Raw genomic sequence first — 19664 nt, forward strand, 5'->3', positions numbered from 1 at the left:
ACATAAAAGACAATTACAGTCCACAAGCGAAAATAATTGAATAGTTGAAAATAGTTGAATTTATAAAAATGACCCTGTTCAAAAATTTACATACACTTGATTCTTAATACAGTATTGTTACCTGAATGATCCACAGCTGTTTTTTGTTGTTGTTGTTTTGTTCATTGGTAGTTGTTCATGAGTTCCTTGTTTGTCCTGAACTGCACTGTTCTTCTCTAAATGCACTGTTTTTTTTTTTCTACTGGAGCATCAGTGAGCATTTTAACCTTTTGTAATAGTTGCTTATGAGTCCCTCAGTTGTCCTCAGTGTGAAGAGATGATCTCAAAATCAAACAGTCATTGTTGGAAAGGGTTCAAATACACCTGATGGATTTTTCTGAAGAACGGCAGACAGTTTAACTGTTCAGGACAAACAAGAGACTCATCCAAACAACTATCACTAAAAAAAAAAAAAAAAAAAAAAAAAAAAAAAAACAGCTGTTAATCATTCAGGTAACAACACATTATTAAGAATCAACTTTTGAACGGGGTCATTTTTACAAATTAAACTATATTTTCTCTGGTGGACTATATGCAAACATCTTTTATGTGAAATATCTTATTCCGGTCAGAACTAAATAAAAAACAACATGCATTTTGTATGATCCCGCTTATTTTGGTAAAATAATTAACATTTTGCAGATTCTGCAACGTGTATGGAAACTTTTGACCTCAACTGTAGTATATATAGCTTAATGATAATGTAAATATTGTAAGTGTCGGACAATTCAGCAGAGCAAAGGGGTTTTGGATGAAATCTCTTTCAGAGTTTTCATATCAATAACTCATTGAACTGGGCCTAGATGGAATCTGCTGACCTTTATTTTGGAGATGAAAATACTACACTCTCATTGGCAGTCAAATTTCTCATCAAATAAGCCAAAATAATAAGCAAACACACAAGGGTTATGTGCGTGGTATTTTGTGATTGACAGGCATTCCAATTCTGTGTGGCCACAGATGTGGGCCTGGCGATAAAGTATAAACCTATCAAAACCTATCAAAGTCAGTCTACCCTGAGCTCTAAGGTTGTTAAGCTATGATATACTTCTGTATAGGACCCAAACTTCAATATGATTTAAATCCAGAAGTTGCTGTTACCATAAAAATGCAATTGCAGCCAGCAGAATTGTTACAATTAATTTTTTTGTCAGATTTTTAGAAAAAGTTCCAATTAAATTGTGTGATTCATGGTTTAAAATATTCATTAAAAACAGAATGTGAAAAATAATTCCAGAGCCAAGGCTGCTGGAAAATTGGGCGGTAATTGTTGTGATCTACTGATTTGACAAGTTAAATTAAATTTAAAATAGACTGAAGTACAGTCTCATTTCTCAAACTTTATAGACCCTAGGTGACAGAAAGGAAGAACTTCTTACCATTGAAAGTGGAATGATGGCTTGGATGTCCTTCTGCACAACCGTCAGCTCTGTGACCACCTTCTCTGCATCCGAGGCTGGATTCTGGCCGCGGTAATCAATATTCCAGTTGATCCTTCTGGTGACTGATTGACTGGTGAAGTTCTCCATCTCAAAGTCTAGCTGCATAATTTCGATGCTAGCAGCCATGTCCCTGAAGAGATACAAGATCATGTGACAGTGAGCACACTAAATTGATCAATAATATGGCTGTAAAAAAAAAAAAAAAAAAAATGCAGGCTATACTCCAGATTTAGTCATTAAGCTAATTTAGAAGAGTCTAATTAGGGTCAGGTATGTATTTAAAGCTTAAATGGTTTAATATGCTGGTCATCAACAAAAACAGATGTTCTGTCTTGTTTTAGGTATTATATATTGAAACAATCAGCAAATGAATCAATCAGAGAGCTGGGAAAGGCCCATCTGTTGTTTGGGACTGGATTACAAGGGCTAAAAATGGATTTACAAATTAAAATCTAACAAAACAAATGCAAACAAGAGATGGTGTGCATTTGGGACTTATGTCCAAACAGGATGTCAAGCCTTAAACTCTCTTGGTTGAGGAAACCAATATTGGTGTGTCAGGCTATTCAAACAAACAGAGCAATGTTTTGTAGCGCCACTGAGAAGTATTTTTACTTTTTGGGTGAATCAGCCTATAAATGTCTTACTTATAATTTCTCTGCATGTTAAGCTACGATAGCAAAACTGTATACAGAAAATGCATTATTATTATTATTACTGTAACGGGAAAAAAGTTCACATCACCTTTAATATAAAGCAATAAAAAACAAAATGCTGCACATTCACATAACAATAATCTTTGATTTCGAGTGCATTTGTGAAATGAACACAAACGTAGTCATAAAAACAGCTGAGCACAGCAGTTCAGCAACATACTGGAATTAAATTGGCGACACGGAAAAAAATGGCAACGGTGCCCGGCAGATCGTTTCTTCGGAGCCTTCGCGGGAAACCTCCATAATGGATAGTGACAGGCTAAATGAGTTCTGTCTGTTGATCTCATGGACACTCATCAAGGATTATTTCCTTTATCTGAGACTCCTGTTCTACAGGTAGATGTGCTGATAGCAGCTGACAACCACGCTGAGAAAGCCCGGCCAAAAAATAAATTCCCTTGCTGGGAGTAGGTGCGCCTGTGGAAAAATGCTGCAGGGTTATCAAAATGTTATCTGTGGGGGGTAATTAATGTGTCAGGGCTGCAAAATCAACAACTTCTTCTTATAAGGTATAAGATAAGTCTTTCTTTTAACTTATTATAGTTTCATATATGACATGTAATTAGATAAAATAATTGAAATATTGAAATGTTACATTTAATTTAAACTAAATTATTATTACAGTCGTAAAGTGTCCTCAAAACATATTTAGATACTTTATAAGCCACATCTGAGATAGAGGAATGTCACTGAATTGCATAACAAAATATCAAAAAAGGGACATCTTGAAACAAATGATGCAACCTCTTTTCTCAGAACTAACTTTACTTTCAACCAACAAGTCCCCAAGTAATTTTAAGTAAATGGGTAAAGTTTCCCTTAAAAAAAATGCAAGGATGCATTAAAGGACACCTATTATGCAAAATTCACTTTTACATGTTGTTTGAATACACATAAATGTGTGTTGACAGTGTGTACACAACCACCCTATAATGATTAAAATTCAACAGCTCTTTTTTTTAATCCCCATAAATCATAAGCAGTGTCTCGGAACAAGCCGTTTGCACGATCTGTAAAATGTGACGTCACATTTTACAGGCCCCGCCCCCAAAAGTGTTGACAGACACTGCCGTATTAGCAGATACTCCGCCCTGAGTGTGCCGCACACATTCAACAGCAACAGCATTCAAGTAAGAAATGTTTTCTTATTAGAGCTACAGAAATGATTCATTCAAGATCAGTGAGTGATTTTCTGTTTTTATGTTATTGTTTGGGTCATATTAACAGTGTAGACAGCAGTATAAGTACTGCATATTACACTGATGTCACTTAATACACAGATCTAATATAAACATGTAGTTTCTTTCCCAGCTGTTTACAGAGATACAGTTGTGCTCATAAATTTACCTACCCCTCGTAGAATATGCGAAATGTTATTAATTTTAACAAAATAAGAGGGATCACGAAAACTGTCCGTTATTTTTTATTTAGTGCTGTCCTGAATAAACTATTTCACGTAACAGATATTTATATATACTTCACAAGAGAAAATAATAACTGAATTTATATAAATGACCCCGTTCAAAAGTTTACATACCCTAGAATTTTAATACTGTGTGTCATTTCCTGGATGATCCAGAACTGTTTTTATCTTTTGTGATAGTTGTTCATGAGTCCCTTGTTTGTCCTGAGCAGTTCATCTGACTGCTGTTCTTCAGAAAAATCCTCCAACTCCAGCAGATTACTTGTTTTTTCCAGCATCTTCTGCATATTTAAACACTTTCCAAAAGTGACTGTATGATTTTGAGATCTATCTTTTCACACGTAGAACAATTCAGGAACTCATTCATAGCTATTACAAAAGGTGAAAACATTTACTGATGCTTAAAGGTTGTATCAGCGATTTCTAGCCTGAAACATAAAGTGTCAAATTCAGCTGAGCTTTCTTCACGATCCGCTCGCTGCCTGCCCCATAAATTGTCTGTGAAAAAAACGCGTCTCTCTGGTCAGCCTAGGGTCCGAGATTTGCCAAAAAAACAATCGGCACTACCAACCTTTCCACACATAAACAAACAGTGTTCCAACCAATCAGCGTCAGGGGTTTGGTGTTGTGGACTTTTGCTCCGCCTCCCTCACATCCCTGCACCAGTAGGAAAGTCCACAACACCAAACCCCTGACGCTGATTGGTTGGAACACTGTTTGTTTATGTGTGGAAAGGTTGGTAGTGCCGATTGTTTTTTTGGCATATCTCGGACCCTAGGCTGACCAGAGAGACGCGGTTTTTTCACAGACAATTTATGGGGCAGGCAGCGAGCGGATCGTGAAGAAAGGTCAGCTGAAATTGACACTTTATGTTTTAGGCTAGAAATCGCTGATACAACCTTTAAGAAGGAAACACAATGCATTAAGAGCCGGGGGTGTAAACTTTTGAACAGAATGATGATGTGTAAATTGTTCTTATTTTGTTTACAAATGTTTTTGTTTCCACTTAGTATTGCACTTCAGAAGTTATATAAATATGTACATGTTTAACAGAAGACAATATAAGTTAAATTTACCCTGATCATCCAATTCAAAAAGTTTACATTGCATTGCATTGCTTTCTTGAGCATCACATAGTATTATCATTTAAACTTTTGATTTTTATAAAATCAGTTATTCTTTTGACTTTTGGAGTATATATATAAAGATCTGTTATGTGAACTAGGTTATTCAGGACAGTACTACATAAAAAAATAACATGCAATTTTCATGATCCCTCTTATTCTGTTAAAATAATTAACATTTTGCATATTCTGCAAGGGATATTTAAACTTATGAGCACAACTGTATAACTGACTGTGGTTTTGTAACTTACGTGTTTTTACCATAAACTTGTGTGCATTTGACAGTTTAAGCGCAATAATACATGAAAGATAACTAAGTTTAGTACTGTGTGCTCAGAAAACTGTATATCAGATGTTTAAACTGATATGGCTTTAAAACGCATGATTTCAGCGCAATATACATGATAATCAAAACCAAACAGATGTTTTTTAGCTGAGTATTTGAGTTACGAGTCGTAACAGCACAGCTCTATTCTGGAACTGCATTTAAAGAGCCATGCACAAAAACAGCGTGTTTCTGCTTCCACTCAAAATAGGCATTTTCAAAATGATACAATAAATGATCTGTGGGGTATTTTGGCCTGAAACTTCATAGACACATTCTGGGGACACCTGAGACTTATATCACATATTGGAAAATAGGGCATAATAGGTGCCCTTTAAATTGATCAAAAATGACAGTAAAATAATTTATAATATTCATAATAGTCATGATTTTGTCACCACTTCCTGTTAAACTCTTATTTTGTCAGCTAGCATCCAGCTTCCTGTTACTGGTCTCGGAATTCCTCTTTAATTATCCTCATTGGTTTCACCTGTCTCACTAACTATATAAGACAGTCTCACTCTTACCTCTCTGCCAGATTGTCTCATCATAAGTTTGACTCTCTTTATCTGCTGCTTTGGAAGCTGGATTGTCAGTTCATTGTGGATCAGGATTTGGATTGAGGAATTATTGTTTTAGACTTAGACCGGGGTTCAATTCAACCTCGACAGACCACCTAAACCCTGTCAGCTATACTGATCCAGGGGAAACCAGTACGCTAGTTCACTCAGTTCCTGCTTGGAAGCAGCTAGCTTGCTAGCCTCCAGATTCGCCTCTGATCGTTTTCATCTATCACTGATTCATTGCTCACCTCAGTGTCGCCACTCCCTGGCTTGGAGAAGACTTGCCGGCATCCTGAGAACTTTAACATTAAGGAAACTGAAAATAAACTTTCTAAAACTTATCCACTCGTGTTTGTCTGTATTTTTGGGTCCAGTACTAATCCTCACAAATACTTTGTACTGTATGAATTTTTTTGATGAATGCACCCTAGCTGAGCATAAGACACTTTAAATGCATTGAAAAATCTTTTCTGGTTAAAACCGCTGCATTTAAAGAGACAGTTCACCTAAAAATGAACATTTTGGCATTATTTACTCAGTCCCATGTCATTACAAACCTGTATAAGTTTCTTTCTTATGCTTAACACAAAAATAAGATATTAAGAAGAATTTTGAAGAACAAAACAGTTGTTGGTCCCCATTGACTTGCATAGTAGGGAAAATTTTTTATGGAAGTCAATAGGGACCATCAACTTTTTGATTACCAGTATTCTTTAAAATATCTTCTTTTATGTACAACATAAGAGAGAACCTCACACAGGTTTGGAACAACATGAGGGTGGGCAAACGATGATAAAAATGATTTTTTGGGGGGCGAACTATCCCTTTAAGACAATCAAAGTCTTTTTTCCTTAATTGTGAACAATATATTTGTTGTTTTTGTGATTCAAAACCTAAGACACTTCTTTTTATGAAAATGTAAGACAACGACATGCATATATTATCAAGTGCGGCTAGAGTGACATTTTTAAGACCATTTTCACACCTCGTTTGCATTCTGTGCTAGAAACCAAATGTTGGTTTAGTATTCTAGCGTACACTATACTACACTAGTAGTCTAGTGGGCAACTATATGGTTTGCAAAGCCCCTTTGTTAGAAGATACTGTTTTGTCACTAATTGTTGCTTGGATAATTTGCAATTGATGCAGCCAATTAAAACTACAAAGCCATTAAGTGTGACTTTCCCACTAAAAGTTTAATTACTTTTCCTTTTGTTTGGACGGAAATATTTTAAGGCGAATGAGAATCAATCTGTATCAAACGTGTTTGCTTTCTTGATGTCCATTCAGTGGACACTGCATTAACAAAGTTAATATTGCCTTAATTATTTAGCCATTGCTGCAAATTGATTGTCCAGCACAACAAGAGAGGAGGCCAGGGAAGAGTTTTGCTAACAATCAGTCATTAAAGCACTGCCAGAACAGGAGCCAGCTTTCAAAACACCCAGCATTTGGAGTCATTTTAGGCTTGCTTAATTCTGGAGTGCAGAAACATAAGGAGAGAACAAAGTGGTGTGAGTGTGCCAGCAACTGAATCTCTAATTGAAAATACACTAATGGAATGATGAGGCTTGTCTTATATTGACAAATAACAGTGGCTTTGCCTCCAAGGCCAGCCCTAAACCACATGCGCAGTGTTCGCTCCTAGCAGTGGAGTCACTCATTAAAGCCGTTAGAAAAGATAGATGGTGAAAGAATATGGGCGGCGTATGCAAAGAAATTTGCAAGTCTAAGAAGAGAACTTCAGTCTGTGGACAGAACGAGCTGTGCTAACGGAAAATCTATACGAGGAAACGGCATCAACTTGCTAAAAAATATTAATCTTCCCAGACAACAAGCTCATGCAGGCATTATTTTGCTACGATACAAAAAGCCCCTAGCTTCATCTAGACATTTATTCCCCAAAACAAAGAGATGAATTTGACTGGGAAATAGTCTCAAAACAAGCAGTAAATTTTGTTAGTCGTGGAGAAAAGTGAAAAGCTGTTTAAACTCACATTAAAAATAACAAGCAACACCTCTCTATAGTCTGGTGTCATAATGGCGCTTGACAACATGTCAGAAACTGTTGAAATATGCTGCACATAAATAGACTGTGATAAGCTCTTATGGCAAAACTTTTAAATTCATACACATTTAAATTCCATATAAAAGGAGTAGTTTCTTGTGCATGTCAGACAGTACAATAAATTGGTTGGGAAGTGAGAGACTGCACTATGTTTTGTACATTGCAATATAAGAAAATAATGATAATAAAAAAGCATGTATAACATTTTTGTAATCACATGTTTTTTTATGTTTGCATTAACACTGAAATTATTGTTACATTGTTTTATTGACAGCACCTAAAGCGTGAAATATCTGTATAATATTAAAAGTAACTATGCAAAGATGTAAAATATAAAGGATGTATAAACATGTACTAAAGGTGTACATCCAAATGCCTTCTTTTTTCTTAGGAAATTAATACTTTTGTTTAGCAAGAACGCAGTAAACTGATCAAAATGTTACAATGTTGCAAAAATAAATGTATCTTGAGCAGCAAATCAGCATATTAAAATAATTTCTGCAGGATTATTCAGTTCATCACATGAATAAATGACTTTTTAAAATATATTCATATAGAAAACAGTTATTTTAAATTGTAATAATATTTCAACTTTTCTGTTTTTATTGTTTTTTTTTTATCAAATACACAGTTTTTTTTTTTCAAAGTTTGGGATCAGTAAGATTTTTTTATGTTTTTTAAAGTCTTTTTTAAAAAAAGGCTGTATTTATTTGATCAAGAATACAGAAAAAATGATTTGATGATTTGTGATATATTATTACTGTCACAACCCTGTCTGTCATTGGTTTCACCCATTGTCTTCCCCTGCCATTCTGTGTTCATTTGGTTTAGCCCTGTGTTTAGCCATTATCTGTTTCACCTGTCCTTGTAATCATTAGTCATCTGTGTCACCTGTGTTTGATAATGAGTTACCCTTTATAAGTCTGTCTTTGAGTTTAGTCTTTTGTCGGTCTTTAACGTTTCCTGGATGTGTGTGAAAGCCCTCTGTATTCCTGCCTGTTCCTGCCTTGTTCATCTTGGAGATTTCTATTAAATTTATTGTTGATTGTAAATCTCGTCTATCGTCTCGTCTCGTCCTGCACACCCGCGTGACAGAAAGACCGACCCAAAAAAAAATTCACGGCGTCTTCCCCTGCGTTTATTTTCCGTTTTTTTTGTATCAGTGTTTAGTTTATTTTTTTTTCCCCCGTCATGAATGATCCCGCCGTCCTCATCCTCCTCCTGAAGCAGGGGAACCGCTCTCTCGAGGACCACACCAGAGACTTTATATTCCTCGCCCCGTTTACGCACTACCCGGACAGTTGCCTATGCACGTTCTACCGCGTGGGACTTAATGATAACATCCAGAGGCAGCTGTCCGGGCAGGGTCCTCGAGAGAGCCTCGCCGACTACATCGAGTGGGTGCTGGTGTCCAGCAGAGCTTCGTTGACCGCGAAGGATGACACCAGCCCCACTCCAGACCCAGAACCCAGCCCAACATCACCCCGACAAGCGGAGTTGCAGCCCGAGCCCACCGACGATGGAGAGCCCGAGCCGAGAGCGACAGAGCCAGAGCCGGACCCATCGGACCAGGTGCGAGAGCCGACTGCTACATCCGCGACGGTGGAGTGTGACGTGGAGCAAGAGAGGGCTACAGAGAGCCCTGCCCACTGCACCACCACTGGGGGTGAGAATGAGCAACACTCTGGGGACTTAATAGACTTTTCCACAGAACCACTGACCTGCCTGAACTTCCCACCCACCCGCCCTCTTCTGCCTATGCCTGAGTCTCCGCTGGTCCCGTCCAGCCATCCTGAGTCTCCGCTGGTCCCGTCCAGCCGTCCTGAATCTCCGCTGGTTCCGTCCAGTCGTCCAGAGTCATCGCTGATTTCGCCCAGCCTTCCTGAATCTCCGCTATCACCTGTCAGTCCCCCTGCTCACCCTCAGTCATCCACCTGTGCAGTGGGCTCGCCGCGGGACTGCCAGCTTCCATCGGCGTCTCGGCTGGAGGATTCCTCAGCTCCGCCTCCAGCCTCCGAGTCCTGGACTCCGCCTCGGCCCTTCGACCCCGCGGTTCCACCACGGCTCTCGACGCCCTCCTCTCCACCGTCGCCCGTCGATCCACCAGCTCCACCGGGCTCCATCGTCTTTCCGGCTCCGCCCTGGTCAGTCGTCACCCCATCGGCTCCTCAGGACTCTGCTCCTCCGGCTGTGCCTCGTCGCGCCGTCCCACCGGCTCCTTGGGACTCCTCCTTCCTGCGGGCACAGCCTCCATCCTCTGTCGCTCCGGCTCCGCCGCGGATCTCCGGGACTCCGCCTCCGCCTCGGGCGCCAGAGCCTGTTCCACCTTGGCCCTCCGGATCCTCGGCGTCACCCCGGATCATCGGCTCTCCGTCTCCGCCTCGGGCTCCTCCGCCATCTGCTCCGCCTCTGTCGGTCGGCCCCATGGAGTCGGCACGCCTTCCTCCACCATGGCTCCTCCCTCCGTCGGCTCCACCGTGGGCCGTCATCATGGCTGTGGTCTGGGTCAGTTCTTCCTGCTTCAGGTCCCTCCTGTTTCCTCCCTGGCTCCTCCCACCTTCGTCGCCCCCCTGGACTCTCATGACTTTGTTTGTTGTCCCCCTCCAGGGGTACCGTCCTCCGCCCAAGCCTCCTCCCTTATGTACTCTGTTTTTCCGCCCCTCTCGTTTCTTCCACGGCGCGAGGACGCGCCTTTCCGGAGGGGGGCGTGATGTCACAACCCTGTCTGTCATTGGTTTCACCCATTGTCTTCCCCTGCCATTCTGTGTTCATTTGGTTTAGCCCTGTGTTTAGCCATTATCTGTTTCACCTGTCCTTGTAATCATTAGTCATCTGTGTCACCTGTGTTTGATAATGAGTTACCCTTTATAAGTCTGTCTTTGAGTTTAGTCTTTTGTCGGTCTTTAACGTTTCCTGGATGTGTGTGAAAGCCCTCTGTATTCCTGCCTGTTCCTGCCTTGTTCATCTTGGAGATTTCTATTAAATTTATTGTTGATTGTAAATCTCGTCTATCGTCTCGTCTCGTCCTGCACACCCGCGTGACAATTACAATTTAAAATAATGTTTTTTTTTTATTTTAATATACTTACATAGTATTTAGTATTTATATAATATAAGTATTTACGTGATGCAAAACGTCTAGGTTACGTAGGTAACCCTCGTTCCCTGATGGAGGGAACGGAGACGTTACATTACATCATCTCTGAGCCTTATTCAAAAGGCCAATGAAAATTGGCGAGTGGACGTGCGTGCCGGCCACGCCCCCGTACATACGGGTATATAAGATGGCGGCGCGCACCACTCATTCAGGCTTTTGCTGAAGAGCCGGGAGAGCCCGGCGTCAGCGCGACGTCAGGCCGTGGCAGGGGAATGTAACGTCTCCGTTCCCTCCTTCAGGGAACGAGGGTTACCTACGTAACCTAGACGTTCCCCTTCAGTCGAATCACTTCGACGTTACATTGGGAACTTAGACCCATGGAAAGGGCCACGGGCCTGACACCGCGTTACGCACAACCCCACGTGCTGGCAGGCGGTGGTGTCAGCAGATGGAAATTGTACCGTAACCTTCCCAACGCCCTGAGGCCCAATAAGGGGGGTCTTACAGGGATGCCAGTTGTACTGAAGCATGGGTTGGGGGGGCGGAGCACATGGAATTTTCACATGTGGAAATGAAAATTAATCAATATATCCATAAAGCTTCTTAGGGATACACGAGGGAAACAGCGGTCTCCTCCGCTGGAAATATTGAAAAGTATAGCCACAACCTGCGGGGCGAAGGAGACCCAGGCAGGATCACAGTCAAGGACTACTCCGCATCTGGGCCTGACTGCGGGGCACGGAGGACCCAGGGTTCACCGGAGGGAACATTCTGGGAAATGGCGCAGCAAGCCGACACCAGCCATCCTCCCGTTTACCTGAAGTCTTAAGTTAAGACACGGGAGGATACGGCTTCTACGTGGAGGTTGTAGAACCTAGCGAAGGTATTAGGTGTCGCCCAGCCCGCAGCTCTACGGATATCTGCTAGTGAGGCGCCATGAGCCAACGCATAGGATGAAGCAACACGATGAGTTGGTGCTTACCCAGGGATGATCCATCTACTGCATCGTGGTACGCTGCAATGGCAGCAACGTACACTTTGAGAGTCGAAGGGAACAGCCTGCGCTCCAACTTCTCTTGCAGGAAGGAAAGCACTACTGCGATCGTGCATCTCTGCGGGTCCTCTCCTCGAGAGGAACACCAGTCACCGAACAGACCCCACCTCAGGGCGTAAGCCTGCCTCGTAGAGGGGGCTCGGGACTGAGTGATGGTATTTACCACGGCCTGGGAGAGGCCGGCGAGGTCTGACGCGTCCCGTCCAGGAGCCAGACATGCAGGTTCCACAGGTCGGGACGTGGGTGCCAAATAGTGCCCATCCCCTGAGAAAGAAGGCCTTTCCTCAAGGGGATTTTCCAGGGAGGGGCTGCCGCGAGGGAAATGAGTTCCGGAAACCAGGTCCGGGTGGGCCAATGTGGCGCAACCAACAGGACCTTCTCCTCATCCTCCCGGATCTTGCACAGGGTCTGTGCAAGGAGGCTCACTGGGTGAAAAGCGTACTTGAGCCCCGGAGGCCAGCTGTGTGCCAGTGCGTCTCTGCCGAGGGAAGCCTGGGTCAGAGAGTAAAAGAGCTGGCAGTGGGAGGTTTCGGGGGAGGCGAACAGATCTATCTGAGCATGGCCGAAATGACTCCAAATCAGCTGGACTGTCTCGGGGTGGAGTCGCCATTCTCCAGGGTGGGTGGACTGCCGTGAGAGCTGATCCGCTGCACGGTTGAGTTCTCCTGGAATGTGAATGGCACGTAGCGATTTCAGCCATGTTTGACTCCAAAGGAGCAGACGGCGGGCGAGTTGTGACAAGCGAGGAGAGCGGAGACTGCCCTGGCGATTGATATACGCCACCGTCGCCGTGCTGTCGGTGCGAACAAGCACGTGTTTCTATGGCGCAACATCGGTCGGAAGCGACGAAGGGCCAGAAGCACAGCCAACAACTCGAGGCAATTGATATGCCACTGCAGTCGAGGTCCTGTCCAAGAGCCCGAAACTGCATGCCCGTTGCATACAGCACCCCAACCCGTGGTGGAGGCATCAGTGTAAACTACAACGTGCCTGGAGACCTGCCCCGCGCCTAAACACGCGAGGCAGCGCTCATGTCCGTCTGCTGAGGAGAGGAAACCACCACACCCAGAAACGCACGGCCGAAAAGACATTCTGAAAACGTCTCAAACGGCTGCTAGAAATTGCTCTTTGTGATCCTGGTTGCCCAGGGAGGCGCCGCGGGGGCAACCGTGCACTCGCCGGGGCTGCTCGCTGGAATGCAAAGGCTTTATGTGGCCGAGAAAACGGCCGCCCGCAGGATCACGCTGGCGGCTGCCAAACAATGCTCTTTCTGTGAAACACTCTTTTAGTTTTGGCAGCGCACCAGCAGGAGGGAGCATGAACTCTGAAGAACTCTTCTTCTTTGTAGTAGCAGTCAAAAAGACAGAGGCTCGAACCATTGGCTCTGAAGCAAAAAGTCTGAATGAGTGGTGCGCGCCGCCATCTTATATACCCGTATGTACGGGGGCGTGGCCGGCACGCACGTCCACTCGCCAATTTTCATTGGCCTTTTGAATAAGGCTCAGAGATGATTGGTCTCTCAAGCAAGATCCCAATGTAACGTCGAAGTGATTTGACTGAAGGGGAACTGACTTTTCAGCAGTTATTACTTAGTCTTTAGTGTCACATTTCACCCTTTAGAAATCATTCTAATATGCTGATGTATTATCAATGGTTGGAAACAGTTGCACTGCTTAATATTTAGTTTGGAACCTGTGATACATTTTTTTTTTCAGATTTCTTTGGTGATACAAAGAATACAAATCTTTTCTAACAACTGAAGTATTTACTAGAACTTTTTTTATCAATTTAACACATCCTTACTGAATAAAAGTATTCATTTCTTTCAGAAAAAGGAAGAAACATTTTTACTGACACCAAACTTTTGAACAGTATTGTATGTTGTTTAAAAAGATTTTAATTTCAAATAAATGCTGTTCTTTTAAACTTTCTACTCATCAAGGAATGCTGAAAAAAGTATCACAGTTTCCAAAAAAATATTAAGCAGCACAATTGCTTCCAAAATTGTTCATAAATTAGCACATTTAAATGATTTCTGAAGAATCATGTGACAGTGAAGACTGTAGTAATAACTGATGAAAATTCAGCTTTGCATCAAAAGAATAAATTATATTTTAAAGTATATTAAATTAGAAGACTGTTTAAATTGCAATATTTCACAATATTACTGTTTTTTTCTTCTGTATTTTCGAATAAATGAAATGCACCCTTGATGAGCATAACAAATTTTTTATTCAAAAAAAAAAAAAAAAATCTCACTGATACTTTTGAACGGCAGCCTTGGTGAGCATAACAGATTTCTTTCAAAAACATTCAAATAAATCAGACAGTAGTGTGCAATCTGTTGATCACAAGATTGTTTTTGTACTGAGTTCATATGTAATTTATTTATGTAACAAACCATATACAGTTGCAATCGAAATTATTCAACCCCCTTGACCTGAAGACATTTTGCTGCAGAGAACACAATTTTGTAAAAGCAACTCAACAAAGGCATCAGTACACTATTAGAGAAATGTATAAATACACATTTGAGTCATTCTGAAAACGGAAGCTGATGAATAATAATAAAAAAAATCTAATTGGCTCTAAATGTTCATGTTCAAAATTATTCAACCCCTAAAAGTCAAATTTTGTGCAGAATCTTTTATTCTTTAAAACTGCCAATAAACGCTGCCTGTAAGTGCTTTGAAGCTTCTGTCACCTGTCTACTGCAATCTTGGCCCATTCCTCACCTGAAAAAGCTTTGAGATCACTGATAATCTTTAGTTTTCACTTTGTCACTGCTTTCTTCAAATTCAACCAAATGTTTTCAATGAAAATTAAACCTGGAGACTGAACAGGCCACTCAAGTACATTCCATAACTGATCCCTGAACCAAGCATAAGTAAATTTTGGATGTATACTTTGGGATGACTGTCCTGCAGAAAAGTCCATTGATCATCAACTTCAGTCTTTGCACTAAAGCCATCAAAATTCTTGCCAAAATGGCCTGATACTTCAAAGAATCCATGATGTCCTTCATACGGTCATGATTTCCACTTACTGCTACAATAAAACACCCCTCTAACAGGACTGGTCCACCTCAAAATTTGACGATGAAGATGGTGTTCTTCTGCTCATAAGTGCTGCCTTTTTTGCACCAGACATACCACTGATCCATAGGTCCAAAAAGTTCCAGTTTGGTCAGATCACTCTATAAAACATTCTTGCAGATCTCCACGTCTATCCAAATAAATTTTTAACATGTTCACGTCAGCCTTTTTGTTCTTCTTGGTCAAGAGTGGTATTCGGCAAGATGTCTCAACACGAAGGCCACAATTGTCTAGTGTTCTTCTTATACACTGCATTGAAATGTTTTTCCTCCTTTCGTCTGGTCATCTTACAAGTCTTTGGTTGTACATTGCAGGTTTTTCCTCAGTTGTTCTGATCAAACATTTTATGATATTGTGCTTTTTTGTTCAACACCTTCAAAGGTTTTCTTGTACAACACATTTTAAACTAACAAATAAGGCTGCCAGCTGTGTCTTTAGGAACCTTTAATGCCTTGGAAATCTTCATATAGCCTTATTTTCTAAAGTAATGAATTATTTTTTCTCTGTAGCATCTCTATAGCTTTTGTGAGAGCTCTTTTGACTTTGTCATATTAGCCATTAAAACCTTAGCATATGCATGGGCTAACTGTATGTATGTGTAACAGCACAAGCTAATTCTGTTTCCTAATAGAGTTTCTGAAGGCTTAATTATGTTTTAGGACAATTTTGTTCCTCACCATACAAATAAGTGACAAAAAACAGCAATGTTAAACAGGGGTTGAATAATTATGACATAGCTGTGTTATTAAAAAATCCTAGAACTCAAAAATATTACATTGTATGTTGACGTTATCACTTTTAATATGCCAGTAATTGGTTATAGATGCAATTTTTTTAAGTCCTGGATCTTCAGAAGAGTTTGTATTTGTAAACTACTGCAGTCTCTGGAGGGTTGAATAATTTCGATTGCAACTGTATCACTCTTAAACCATTAGAATGGATTTTCTATGGTGTCAATGTACTTAAATGAAAATGGCTTGAAACAGCTTTAGTATGCTGCGTCATATTGCTTTTTACACTAAATCAAGCAACAGAAATTTTATATTTACCATATGAGATTTTGGTCTGACTCAGAATGATCAATATAAACTGATACATTAATACATTTACAAAAAGCCTAGAAAATTTTTTCCTCTACTGTGGTGTTACTATAGTATTATATTATCTTTTGCTGAAAAAGTGGGCTGAATAGTCATAATTTACACACACACACACACACACACACACACACACACACACACACACACACACACACACACACACACACACACACACACACACACACACACACACGTTGGGTTTACATGTTTTATGGGGACATTCCATAGGCGTAATGGTTTTCATACTGTACAAACCGTACTTTCTATGGTCCTACACCTACCCTATACCTAAACCTAGCCCTCACAGGAGATTGTGCACACTTTTACTTCATAAAAAAAACTCATTGTGCATGATTTATAAGCCTGTTTCCTCATGGGGACCTGAGAAATGTCCCCACAAGGTCAAAATCTACTGGTATTCCTATCCTTGTGGGGACATTTGGTCCCCACAACGTGATGAATACCAGGTACACACACACACACACACACACACACACACACACACACACACACACACACACACACACACACACAAAAAAAAAAAAAAAAAAAAAAAAAAAAAAATAGCCTTAAGCTCCAAACTTATGAAACATGCATACTGTGGCAGCTGTCAGAACACACTGGATGCCAGGAAAGGCGGGAGGTATTCCTGTAAAAGTACAGTTTTCCTGGTAGCATGCATCTAGCCGAATTGTAGGGTTGCAGGTGAGTGACATGGGCTTTGCACATGTCTGACACAATAAGAAAAATTATATGCCAGGGTCCACTTGATACAGAAGGAAAAAAAGGGTATAGCGGCTAAGAGGCTTAGAAAAATGAACAAAACAGCATGATGTTTAATTCAAATGACCTTGCTGGTAATCTCTGTGTCGACTCTCAATCACAACGTCTTGACCTACCTGACAAAGAGCAAATAACACTTGACGCTGCTGGCTAGATGAATTACTCAATATTCCTGAAGATGAAACGGAAAATAAAAAGCCTCTAGACGAAAGTTCTGCAGATTTCTAGAAATAGTTTGTGTATCCACAGAAATATATATAATAGAAAATCTGTATTTTAGAAGCCTCTATGCAGCAAATATGATTGTAATGTAATGGATACATTTTTATTCTTTTACCTTTTTGTTAGTTTGTTCAGGATGACTTTATTATTTTATTTTATGGTTACAATAGGTTTTTGAATACAGACTTTAAGGTGCTGCTTCTGTCATAAAGCCCTGCAATCAATTTAGCTTGAAAGAACACACAGGAAGTGTTAATTAATATGAGTACAAACGTTTCATTGAATGTAAGCCTCTCCAATTAGACAGTAACATCCTTAAACAAAGGTCTTTACTGAACAGACGGCATTCTGTTTTAGTTGAATGTTATTCGGATTAACTAGCAGATGTTTGAGTGGGTTGAACGTTCTCTTTTTGTTGCTGATCTGCAACCAGATTGCCATTCAGTACACACTGCTTAGATTCCCATTGGGGAAGCTGTTCCTAGATCAGTGTACAAAAAGCGGGGAAGCTGACTTACCCAGGGACTCCTTTGATCTTGCTGGCTTCCACGGTTGCAATGGAGTGTTTGGCTCCGGACTGCACATCCCATTCAACCTTCCACTGGTTACTCTTCGACTTAGTGCTGAGGAGGTTTACCCCTTTCTTTGCTTTCACCCTGTAAAAGAGACACGGAGGGTTTTAAAGAAACATATATGGCTGGAGTCTAACAAGACAGTTATGCATAAGCGTTTAGCAGGTGAGAGACACCTTGGAAGACTCGGTTTTAGCTTTACAATATCTTAAATATTATATAAAGAGTTTTAATGCCATGACACACATCACTAAAGACAAATACTCAGTGTGAAAATTCAGAATAATAAACATTTTAATTTCAAAGAAATATCTGCCAATTCATAAGCTTACACCGACACGAACATTTAAATTCCATTTTTGTAACCAATTTTTTTCTGCATTGGTCTGAACTGACAGATTAAGTGGAAAACAAAACAAAAAACAAGATAAAGCGTAAGAAAAAAAAAAACCACCAAAAAAAAAAAAAGAAAAGAAAACAACAATACAACATTAAAACAAGGTAAAATAACATAAAATAAACCATGTCCAGTAACAAAACGAAACAAACTAAAATATAAGCAAAACAAAACAAAATGAAACAAAACAATATAATATAGCATAAAACAAAATCAAATAATTAAAGAAACCAAACACCAAACAAAACAAATCAAAAACAATAACCAAAAAAATCTATAAATAAAAGAAAGGAAAAAAGTCACAACAAAACTAGAACAAGAAAACAACAACAAAAAAAGCTAAAATAAAACAAAATAAAATATAATTTTTTTATAAATATATATACTGCCATTCAATATAGGATCAGTAAGATTTGTGATGTTTTTCTCTAAATCCCTTATGCTCATCAAGGTTGCATTTATTTGATCAAAAATACAGGAAAAAAACTGTAATATTGTACAATATTATTACAATATAAAATAATTTAGTATATTTTATTATACTTTAAAAAACAATTTATTCTTGTGATTCAAAGCTGAATTTTCATCAGCCATTACTCCAGTCTTCAAGGTCATATGATCCTTCAGAAAACATTCTAATATGCTGATTTATTATTAGAATTATCAATGTTGGAAACATGCTACCAAATATATCTTTTGGAACCTGTGATACTTTTTCAAGATTCTTTGATGAATAAAACGTGAAAAAGATTAGTATTTATTCAAAACAGAAATCTTTTTAACCATATAAGTTACTATCACTTTTTATCAATTTATCACATTAATGAAAAAAGAAAAAAAGAATAAAGACTAAAAATGTACTGTTATATAAATCCACTCCCTTAGAAACTCATGTACAGAAAGTCTTCAAATCTGTGCTTCAAAACAAATCCTATTTCCCATATAGAACACATGGCTTCTGCATCTTCATTATGACCTCTGAGACCACGCATCTTTTGTGAATCAATTTATGCACAACTAAAGCTCATATTCATCATACATTTCCCCTCTGTCCATTAAAATTCAAAAACATCAGCCTTTTCTCTGATCCGAAACCAGATTCCGATGATAAAATCCCTGTGGAACACACCCCCGCTCTTTCAGAGAAGCCATAGCTTCAAACAGCACAGTCGTGCCAGGTTTCCAGCAGCTTATGTTTCAATAGATGGAAGCTGCTGCTGTTCTGTGAGCATACGTGTACTGCTTAACACCTTGAATAGGTGCAGTGACACAAGACATGGTAACTCATGCATGTATGAGCCTTTGGATTACTGACCACTATCTGAGTTTTTACTCTGATATCTACCTAGAGCATCAGTGTGAAAATCAGCCGCTTTGAGATCGGGCTGCACCAAAGAGCCATGCAGCTGCAATGTCGCAAAGCTATACAGATATCTCATAGCACACATGTAAGACGATGAGAAGGGAAAATGGAAGACCAGAAAAAGAGACTGAATGAGCTAAATGTTCAGATTCAAGATTTCAATGTGTCAGTTGTAGTTTCTCTGTAATTATTTAAGAAATGTAAGCAATTTCTGAATTAAATAATGATTCTAAGTAAATTCTTCATTTTTTCGCTTGTATTAAAGAGTTACTACAAACAAC

At 39.9% G+C, this 19664-nt stretch overlaps 1 protein-coding gene across 1 annotated transcript in view; it reads right to left on the reverse strand.

The window, feature by feature from the left end:
• Positions 1-19664, reverse strand: part of tmem132e (transmembrane protein 132E) — a 476081-nt gene that overhangs the window by 54897 nt on the left and 401520 nt on the right. The window contains exons 3-4 of the mRNA XM_073839570.1: positions 17570-17707; positions 1419-1611 (exon numbers count right to left, since the gene is read on the reverse strand). Coding sequence (XP_073695671.1) covers positions 1419-1611; positions 17570-17707 — 331 coding nt within the window. The remainder of the gene's footprint in view (positions 1-1418; positions 1612-17569; positions 17708-19664) is intronic.

Source organism: Garra rufa, chromosome 5 (genome assembly GCF_049309525.1).
Source record: "Garra rufa chromosome 5, GarRuf1.0, whole genome shotgun sequence".
In the NCBI taxonomy this organism is placed as follows: domain Eukaryota; kingdom Metazoa; phylum Chordata; class Actinopteri; order Cypriniformes; family Cyprinidae; genus Garra; species Garra rufa.